General features: G+C 41.9%; 1 protein-coding gene across 2 annotated transcripts; it reads left to right on the top strand.

Annotated features, from left to right (window-relative positions):
• Positions 1–462: 462 nt before the first annotated feature.
• Positions 463–8,846, top strand: alyref (Aly/REF export factor). Of its 2 annotated transcripts, none has more exons than XM_072558813.1 (6): positions 463–1,026; positions 2,507–2,638; positions 4,885–5,032; positions 6,088–6,151; positions 6,441–6,603; positions 8,594–8,846. In XM_072558813.1, the coding sequence occupies exons 1-6, from the start codon at positions 751–753 to the stop codon at positions 8,606–8,608; spliced, it is 798 nt and encodes a 265-aa protein (XP_072414914.1). In that variant the 5' UTR covers positions 463–750; the 3' UTR covers positions 8,609–8,846. The 2 variants fall into 2 exon arrangements, with proteins under 2 accessions (XP_072414914.1, XP_072414915.1); XM_072558814.1 differs by lacking the exon at positions 463–1,026 and adding an exon at positions 1,058–2,121.
• The last annotated feature ends 2,105 nt before the right edge of the window (positions 8,847–10,951 follow it).

Genomic DNA, 10,951 nt, shown 5'->3' with positions numbered 1-10,951 from the left:
TTTGGATGGGTATATGAATAGGAAGGATTTGGATGGATATGGGCCTGATGCTGGCAGGTGGGACTAGATTGGGTTGGGATATCTGGTTGGCATGGACGGGTTGGACCGAAGGGTCTGTTTCCATGCTGTACATCTCTATGATTCTAAATCTCACCCCCAACAAAAATCCCCCCTCCCATCCCCTGTGGGAGTTCAGCGTGTTGCTCAATGAACGAATGCTTCTCCCAGGGAGGTGTCAAGTTCCGCATGACGTCAGTGCGCGCCATCACCAGGGCAACGGCGCGGGAGCGGGGGAGTCCTGCACGCCCGCAGTTTCTGTGAATGGACCCATCCTGGCCACGCCCTTCCTTCCCGCCCTGCACGCTCATTGGGCGCGTCCCCCAGACGGGATTGGCGGTGACGAGCGCGATTGTGACCCGGTCGTGGCGGGCGGCGCGTGCGCAGTGGGCGACGTTCGCGCCGGCCCTTCCCCTCCCGCCCTCTCTTGTCCTTAAAGCCGCCATTACTCCCGAGTGCGGCACAACGGAGCGTTTCAACAATAAAGAAACGTCGCAATCGATTTGTTTTGTTCTTTTTTGAAGGGGGAAAAAAAAATACGCTTTTCATCTCCATATTTTTCCCCCCTGTCGATTAATCGAAAGCCGAGCCCTCCGTCGTGAAGAGGCGGTTGTCGTGTGTGTGTGCGCGCGCGGGGCGGGATAAAAGTTTTATTGAGAGAGAGAAGGAAAACAAACAAACAAACAAAAAAAAATGGGCGACAAACTCGACATGTCCCTGGACGATATCATCAAACTGAACCGACAGAAAAGCCCGGGCGGCCGCGGAGGCAGAGGTGCCCGCGGCGGAGGTGGTGGAGGCGGCATGGGCCGCGGAGCAGGCCGAGGCGGCGGGGGCGGCCTAGCCGGCCGAGGAGCAGCGGGAGGCCGCGGTGGCGGTGGAGTTGGGGCGGGAGCCCTGGCTGTAGGCCTCATGCGCAACAGACAGAGTGCAATCCGGGGAAGAAACCGACCGGCTCCGTACAGCAGGGTAGGAAGCGACCGCGGTTTTAACAAAAAAAAACAGGAATGATAGGGGAAAAAAATGTGTTTCATTTAAATCCTGAGAGAGAGAAAGGAAAAACAAGTCATTGTAGATTTTTATTTTGCCTTTTTTCTTCCGCAAAAGTGCCTTTTTTTAAAAAAAAATAAAAACGATCGGTTTGAATTTTGAACCGAGCGGCGCCATATTGGAGCCGTTGTAGATTTTTTTAAAAAAAATTTTACAAAAGTCTCTTCCCGTTAATTTTAAAACGACCCCCCGGGCCCTCGCTGGCCGCGAGTTTTTTTTTTCTCTCTGTCCCACGGAAACGTCGGCGGATCGAGGAAGGATCGCAAACGCCTCGCCGTTTCTACCCAGGAGGCCGGCAGCGGGTACGCCCCTCGTTCCCCCCAACCCCCCTCCTCCTCCTCCTTCTGCTAAACGACGGTGTGAAATGTTTTTTGAAGCTCGGAGTGTGTTGGAGGCGGTTAACGGGCGGAACCGCGGCTGAATTCAGCGGGAGCTTAAAATGGCGGCTCCGAGCCCGGAGCACGAAGATGTCGGGGAGGAGCGTGGGGTCAGCCACACTGCGGCAGCGATCGTCCTCTCGCTCCCTTTGTGCTTCACACGGACGCTTTTACAAAGCATGGACTTGCCTTTCCACTTCTGCCACGTCAAAAGTTCGATTTGTGCCGCATTTCTCGACAGCATCTTCGCTCGCTTAACAGACGCCGGAGTTGATCGGGACTGCAACGAACTGCCTCTTTTGTTTCTCTGGACTTTTTTCATTAAAACTGCATCTTCTGTGAACATTTCGTACACTCGGTTGGGTTGCCTGGCAAGTGATGGGATTTCTTTTTTATTGAAGGACTCTCAATCTATTGAAATGAAGTCAGCCGATGCAAAATGCTCTTTGTTTTGGACTCTTGCGCTGCTAAGATTTGTGGACAATGGAATGCACCCACTTGGAAGAGGTGGAGGCGTTGTAGCTGTTTCTGCCGGAGAAGCTGCCACCAGCTGAGGAGAATTTCACACCAAAGTATCTGGCTAGTGGCTATTAGAAGGAATCCAGGCTTTAGTTCGAGATGTGCTGTGGAAACAGTGGTAGGATAATAAGTGAATTCATTTCTCACCAAGTAAACAGTTGCATCTGATTTTCTGTGCTTAATTTTCATCTATCATTGTGTATACAGGAGCACTTTATATGTTGCTAACGTAGTGAACAGAGTGAAAATGATGTAATTAGATACTAAATTATATTCATTGCATACACTCATTATGTTAAATAGTTAACCCATTTCAGGTAAGGTCAGTGTTCTTGTGTAATGAAACTCCTATGAGAATTGCTAAAGCAAGTGATTCAATCTTGCCTATGTATGTTGTAAGCGTAGGGTGGGATTGAGATAGGTAGGGTGGACATGTGAATTAACCAATGTATTGGGGTGCAAAATGTAGGAAGTCAGCGAGGTGTATCTCTATTTTCTTATAGCCGAAACAACTCCCAGACAAGTGGCAGCATGACCTTTTTGACAGTGGTTTTGGCGCTAGCGGCGGTGTTGAAACTGGCGGAAAACTCTTGGTGTCCAACTTAGACTTTGGTGTGTCTGATGCAGATATTCAGGTAAGTGAAGTGCAGGATGTTGACTCTGTTTTCTGGTCCTGAATTGTGGGTTGGAAATGTTTTAGGGTATTCTAGTTTGGGTAGAATTGAACTCTTACTACCAGGGATAGAACCAGATCGTGTGAGAGCCTATTTTCAAATTGTAATGCAATAGACAATAGGTGCAGGAGTCGGCCATTCTGCCCTTCGAGCATGCACCACCATTCATTATGATTATGGTTGATCATCCTCAATCAGTATCCTGTTCCTGCCTTATCCCCATAACCCTTGATTCCACTGTCCTTAAGAGCTCTATCCAACTCTTTCTTAAAAGTATCCAGAGACTTGGCCTCCACAGCCTTCGGGCAGAGCATTCCACACATACCCACCACTCTCTGGGTGAAGTAGGTCTCCTCAACTCTGTTCTAAGTGGCCTACCCCTTATTTTTAAACTGTCCTCTGGTTTGGGACTCACCCATCAGCGGAAACGTGCTTTCTGCCTCCAGAGTGTCCAATCCTTTAATAATCTTGTATGTCTCAATCAGATCTCCCCCTCAGCCTTCTAAACTCAAGGGTATACAAGCCCAGTCGCTGCAATCTTTCAACGTTAGAGAGTCCCACCATTCCAGGAATTGACCTCGTGAACCTACGCTGCACTCCCTCAATAGCCAGAATGTCTTTCCTAAAATTTGGAGACCAAACCTGCACACAGCCCTGTACAGCTGCAGAAGAACGTCTTTGCTTCTATACTCGATTCCTCTTGTTATGAAGGCCAGCATGCTATTAGCTTTCTTCACTGCCTGCTGTACCAGCAGTTGGCCTTGCTATTCTATTTTTCCCCTCATTCTTCTACCTGAAGAATGTGTTTTATTATGTTACGTGTTTTTAGGCTGCTCTTTTGAATATATATCCAACACCCCATCTGCAGGTTACAAACCTTCCCACTTTGGCAAACACATCAACTTAAGGTAACTTGGTTTGGTTACAGTATGTTGAGCCATTGAAAATTCCTCTGCTTCCTCTAAGTGCATTACATCAAACTACTACTTCTCTCCCTTGGGAGAGCAATCCTCCTCAAAATACCTCATCTCGTTTGAATAGTGTTGAATTTCATGTACTGTTTTAACCATTTCAGTACATTATTCACCTTGTACTCGGACTTTTGGTGTCTGACTATTATACTTCAAGATTTTGAATTGTCTCCAGACTTCAAACTTGTCTTGTAGCTGCAGGTCTGCGTCATTAATGTGCCTTTAGAAATCAAACTTGATTTGAATGTTAGTTGTTGAATTGAATGCTCTTGGCTGATTGCTTTGCTTTGCCCTGAGCTGTCCTGCAGTTCTCATCTTCATTTTCCCAGTTCACCACAGCTGGAATTAGCACAGTCCATACTGTTGATGTTAATCTAATCCAGGGAAGCAAACCATTCCCCTGCTTTTAGGTATTGCATACTAAACAATTGGCTTGTGAATCTCTTGCATACCTGCTGCATGAGACTGATTCTCTGAGCTTCATTTTATCTTTTTAGATTTTCAAACTTCTGATTTTTATTTTGGACAACTATTTCATCCTTAATTTTGATCACTCCATTGCCCTAAATTCTGGAAGTTTTCTTTAAAGTGCTGTGTATATCAGAAAACTCCCAAAACTTAGTTCTTTGACCACACTTGGTTTCCTGCCCTAATGTTGTTAGAGATGTCAAAATTTAACATTTATGAAATACTTGGGATGTTTGGCTATGTTAAGTGTTAATATGTGCAGATTGAACAGCTGACATTGCTGATATCAAATGACGTCAAACTCCATTTCCTTTTGTAATAAGTAAGGGGTTTTTCTAAAGGAATTTTGTCACTTAAACTGAACAATTGAGCAGCATGTGTTCACATTTTAGTTTTCTTTTATTGTAGTTTGTTTAAAACTAATTATTGTGTGTCAACACTTCCCAGTCATCCCTAGTGGGTTAATTCACTTGCCTTGAGTGAGCTATTAGCAGGAAATAAATGCATGTTCACTATCTACTGGCATTTGAGGGGTGCTAAAACCAAGACACACACTTCTTGTGCTTTTGTTGGCTGCCTTAAAAGTCACAAGTTATTCTGAGATAAATGTGAAATACAACAGGAGAGGACAGGGAATAGGAAGCTAGTATCAAGAATTGAGTTCATTAGAATAAATTTTGTTGTCATGTTAGTGCCTCTAATCCAGAGATACAATGCACGGTCTACTCTTTTTAAAGCACTTGAATTGTGCTGTTTTTGATTTTTCAGGAACTTTTTGCTGAATTTGGGACATTGAAGAAAGCAGCTGTGCATTATGATAGATCGGGTCGCAGCCTAGGGACGGCAGATGTACACTTTGAGCGAAAAGCAGATGCTCTGAAAGCTATGAAGCAGTATAATGGAGTACCTTTAGATGGTAATTTTAGACATGGTTGATAGAATCCTTGTGAATTGAATAAAACAAGATTGTAACTTAAAAAGTTGAATTTAACTTAGGTTATTAGCTTAACAACATTTCTTCAATCCTGAAAACACCTTCACAGTGAAATTTACAGATGTATGCTGTTAGTTAAATGTTATAAAAACGTGTAAAGCATTATTCTGTTCAAGGTGCAGCACACAACAATTATTCAATCATTCTTCTTCCAGGTCTTCCTCAATGTATACTTTCAGGATTTAACTGTCTTTGTGCAAGTTGCAATTATCTGATTAATGCAGCTCAGTCCACATTTTCCTTGCATTTTGATTCCCATATCAATACAAATGTACACTTGTGATGGTGGGCACATATACCAGCAACATTCTGGGTTACCTTTCAGGTTGGGGGGAAAAAACTTCCTGTTTACCACCTTTTTATTTTTGCTTTGACCTGAACAGCTGAAGTTGTGTTGATTTGTTGCCTCTAACATGCTAACTTTTTATCTCCTAGCTTTGTAGCTACTTCTCTTGGGTTTGTTAATTGCCCGGGCTGCTTGATCACAGATGTCTCACTACTCACCTGTCAATTGTTGTAAAAAGCCATCTTGTTCACTATATCATTTTCCTAAGGAAAGAAATCTGCCACCTTACATCTGTCTACATGTGATCCCAGACCCATAACGATGACTTTTAGCTGCCCTTTGATAGGATCTCATAAGACACTCAGTTCAAGGAGATTTGGGAATGAGCCACAAATGTTGGCCTGATCAGTGATGCCTGAATCCTACCCTCAAAAATTAAAATGGAGCGATCTCTATGACCTAGTAACTTTTTAAAAAATATAATTTGTTGAATGTGAGTACCACCAGTAAGGCTGACATTTATTGTCTGTTCCTAATTATCTGTGAAATGATTGTGTACTATAATGAGCAACAATACTGCTCGAATCAGACTCCCTGAAAATATAGTTTTTCTGTAAATGGTCTGATTTTACTTCGTTCACTGTTAAAATTGCCAACTGAGAATTTGTTTCTGTCTCCTTGTGGGGTAAAGGACGACCAATGAACATTCAACTGGTTACCTCACAAATTGATGCCCAAAGAAGACCACTTGTCAGGTGAGTTTTTCTCTTAATCGCTACCTTTGTTACACTTGGACTTTTAAGATATGGCATTTGCGTAAGTTTAAAATTATAAGGAAGGCACTGAGTTAGCACTGAAAAAGTGTTGCTGGAAAAGCACAGCAGGTCAGGCAGCATCCAAGGAGCAGGCAAATCGACATTTCGGGCATAAGCCCTTCAGCATCTGCAGTCCTCACTTTCTCCTACTGAGTTAGCACTGTCAAGTTGGTTTTTTGGAGTGACAGTTTTAACGTGTCTCACTTGTTTTTCATTTCCATTATTGTAGTGGAAACAGAGGATTAAACCGATCTCGTGGTAGTGCTTTTGGAGGTGGAAACAGGCGATCCAGAGGCAGCAACAGAGGTGGGAGAGGTCGTGGGGGAAGGAATCCAAGGCAGCAGCTATCAGCAGAAGAACTGGATGCCCAATTGGATGCTTATAATGCCAGGGTGAGTCCGGTGTCTCTATTATTGAAGCAGCCTTGGATTTGTAACACTTCATTGTATAGTTAAGATTAGAGTGGTGCACAGCAAGTCAAGCAGCATCCGAGGATCAGGAAAATAGATGTTTCAGGCAAAAGCCCTCCTTCAACTCTGTTATTGATGTGATTTAAATCTGTCCCTAAGAGTCCCTCCTGTATTATGTTTAGGCAGTCTACTTGTTTTTTTTAAAAAACATCAAAATCACTGGCTGTGCTGATCAATTGTACCATACGCACTGAGGCTCCTGGGGTTTAATTGGTGTGTGCTGCTTGCTTGAGGGGGGAAAAGAGTGCCACTTGGCTGTATATAAATGGAGTAGAAATTGTCACAATTCAGAGGAAATTGAAGAGTGATCCCTCAAAGGAAAAATATGGTTGAGGTTGGACTAACTGTTATGGGAGCAAATCTATTATCTGGCATCGGAAAGCTTGGAAAGGCCTTCACTTATTATATTTGAGAATGCAAAATGTTTGACTTGAAAGTGGCAGCGATGAGACTTTGTGAAAAGCTGTGAATCAGCTATATTTCACGTATAGTGTACTTTAATTTCTTGTATGCTTTTATTTGGGAGATTTTGAAGCTGAACTGAAGAGTTTAGAAAATGGACTGAAACAGACGGTGCACTACATTGGGTAGATAATCCAGTGTATGTGAAAGGGAAGTTGAAAGGGTGGGAGATGGTTTGTTTTTGAGCCACCCCTTTGTTAGTAAAGCCTGTTTCAGGATTACTGGAAGAACTGTGTAGCAGATTGAAGTTTATGGGGTGAAAAATTGTATTTTAAGTTGTGTACTTTTGGATAGAATTAATTTTGTGGTGAATGTGAGTAGCGTGAGGAAAGGTAGTTGAATTGATTTGGCATGTGGAAATGAAAGGTAAGACAAAAGTTGTGTAGCTGATCAGATAAGGCATTAATAACCAAATCAGCAGGGATTCTGTTTTTAAAAAAGTAACTTAGCATGCCTTGTTTATAAGGAACCTCTGGCATAACCCAGTGGGAACAGTTCAGTGCATCTGGTAACTAGCTTCGCAAGCTGATCTACTTTGGAGTGGAGGCAGGGGCATGAGCTAGTTGTACCATGTAAAGAGGAACCTCCAATTATCTGAACAAGATGGGCTGGCACTATTTCGTTCAGATAATTATTTGGTTAATGGATTCAGTGCCTCTCTTCTAGGGTCTTGGGTGTTTTCTGAAGTTTCCTTTTTCCTCGCTCTGCCTGCCTTAATCCCTCTTCTGTCTGGGTTTCTGAGCAGACACACCCTTGTGTGTAAGGGACCTGCAGCATTGCTGAAGCCTCCCTGACCCCCAACATCAGTTCAATGTGATTAACACCGAGCAGTTGCTAAGTCTGCTCCCCATTCAGGAGACTAGGCAGCAGCACACAACACCCAAGCCCCTACCTCCCACAGCCCCTTCCAAGCCCTCCACGCACAACTTTTTACTGCAAAGTTTTGTCAAGTTCCACCTTTACCCTGTACAGGACAATATTGGATAGATTATCTGGGGAAGAGGGGTGGTTTAGCGTGCACCCCTGTGTAGTACTCCCGGGAAAGTGTGGGGAGAGAGGACGCCAGCGGTCAATCATTTGGACACAGTGCCTGGGCTCCCATCAATGACCAGGACTGTTCTCTGCAGCATTCCAGTAAGCAGAGTTCATTTTTAATCTTTGTAAACAGAAGATGCGATCAGTGTTAGAAACACCTCTTTGATATAATGTTTCTATCAGGACCTTGGGATCATCTTTGCATAATCCAAAATTTGGATAATTGGTATTCGGATAATCAAAGTTCCTCTACTGTTTCATGGAGCCGGGGCTTGTAAATTTTCAGATATTATGTCTATATGATTAAATAAAAATTGTGATTTACTGCAAACTGTGTGTGTGTGTGTGTGTGTGTGTGTGGCTTATTAGTCTTAAAATTGATATGCTGAACATGTAATTGTTTCATTTCTTTCAGATGGACACAAGTTAAGTGACCTTGAAATTGACTCGCCAGTGGCTGATTTTTTTTTTCCTTGTGGGAGGGACATGAACGATGTAGTCTAGTAACTCCGTGAAATAGGTTTTTAAATATATGTAACTTTTTAAGTCACAGTCCTGTTTTGTACTGAATGTTTTCATTTTGGGATACGTTTTATTGGTTGCATGTCTTCATGGGAGGATGGACTTGCCCAGCCAGACCATGAAATAAATGCGCATTGTTAACTGAATGTATCTGGCTTTCTTGTCTCATTATGCAATTTGGAGGGCCATCTATGAATTAAAGTTGCTGTAACAGCTTTATGTTAGATGCATCTTTGTAATATTTGAATGTTAGGCAGTGAAATATGGTGTTTGGCTAAAGATTTGGTTAGTTATCCAGTTAACACTAAATTTGCTAACAAGGGGTCTTTGATATATTGGAACCAGTTAGTCAAGCTAAATCTGGAATTTGTCAGAATACTAATGTTCAAGTGTGATAAGAACATGGATATTTAAACTTGAGTTCATTTCATTGATCATTGTTTGAATATCCTAGGTTTCTAACTTGAATCTTGCACTCTGGCAAATTATAGAAAATTGTTAGCAGAAACTTCAGCATCAAAACCTTTCAAGTGTATAAATGCAACATACCCAGAGAGAGTACTCCTGGGGTTTTCATTACATATGATGTTTCTATATTAATTTGCCAATGCTCACCTTTTTTAAATGTTGGGATCATTTTTGTTGGAGCACGGCAACTACAGATTTTTTTAAATTAGCTGGTTATGTTTTGTTCTTGAATAACATTTTCTTGGAATACATGGGCTTTCGTATTTCATGTATTTTCTACCTGTTCTGTATGGGGGGTTTTTAATTGGTCTCTAGCAGGTTGATGCTGGATAAAGTTCAACTTAGTTTGATTCCTCCATAAAGCTGAAAGCATCAACCATTTTCTAAATGTTATAATCTGTCCAATTTGCCTCATTTTGGGTACAGACAGGGGATCAGTATTCATATGCAAGATATCCTCACTGATAAACCATCAGCAAAAAGGTTTATCCTTTTTCTTAAGTTTGTTTTGAATGCAAGTTGTATCATTTGAAGAACTTTATGAAGTATTTGTACTCAAACTGTTTTTTGATTGATCTGTACATTATATTACGGCATAGTATTTCCATTTATTGGTATGTTAGTGTTCTCTTGTTCTGAAATCTATCAAGATGCCTGCAGTAACTCATCCTGCAAAATGGCTGAAGTTGATGACTTTCAGCATTTAATTAACCCCAGTGTCTCCCACTTGGCAGGAGATCAGTTGCATATTATTTTTCTCATTAAGTTTAGAACTTATCTATTTTGCCAAAATATTTGGGTCATAAACTGCCCCCATGTCCTCCAAGCACTTGACTCACTGGGGAATTGAGTCCTTACACTGTCACTGTTTAATCACTTGGCAATTGTTTGCCTTGGCAAAAAAACAGAGGATTTCTGAAACACAGTATTTAACAGATGTTTTTCCAGCATTTTCTATTTGGAAGGATTGGAAATGAAACATGTGACAAATTCACAAGCTTACACTGGTAAATGTGCTAACTATGATACTTGCTCATTTCTGGCTAAAATAAATTTCATAAGTTTTCTTTAAGTTGGGTGTTTGTAGTATGACTGTAGAATGTCTCTACACTACGCTGTTATAATTGTATGTTGTCCATGCATCGCAGCAAATGTACACTTCTACCCCCTCATTGGTGGTAATATATAGTGGTGATTATAGACGTGCAGAGTGTAAAGGACATTAGGATAGCTCTTCCCTTTAGCTAATGTGTTCAGAATAAGAAAAGTAAGTGAGACTCTTTGTACCAAACCCAGTCCAATGCCTTCATGTCTCTACCCATGCTTTGAGAGTTTAAATATCTTTTGCATTGTGACTGTTAATCCATATTACATGTGAAAATTATGGATTGAATGGTGAATGCCTTGTTTAAGTTGAGGAAATGTTTAAACTGAAGAAGGGCTTATGCCCGAAACGTCGATTCTCCTGTTCCTTGGATGCTGCCTGACCTGCTGCGCTTTTCCAGCAACACATTTTCAGAAATGTTTAAACTATCATGTTAGGTAACAACTCCTATAAATTCCAACCTTTGTCTCTGGTAATGGAAATAAATTGAGCACCGGGGGATCTCTGGTCAGATATCTAGTCAGAAGGTCATCAAAGATGTTTTAAAAAAAAAAGACAAAGACAGAAGATTTCCAAACAATGAATGCTGGGAGCAATCTGTACAGAAGCAAAGACAGGAATGCAGCATGTGATTGTTACTGACTTTCAATAAGTGGCAGTGAATTATTCCTGGGACGT

This window comes from Chiloscyllium punctatum, chromosome 39 (genome assembly GCF_047496795.1).
Source record: "Chiloscyllium punctatum isolate Juve2018m chromosome 39, sChiPun1.3, whole genome shotgun sequence".
Lineage (NCBI taxonomy): Eukaryota > Metazoa > Chordata > Chondrichthyes > Orectolobiformes > Hemiscylliidae > Chiloscyllium > Chiloscyllium punctatum.
This window is presented reverse-complemented; position numbering and strand designations above follow the sequence as displayed.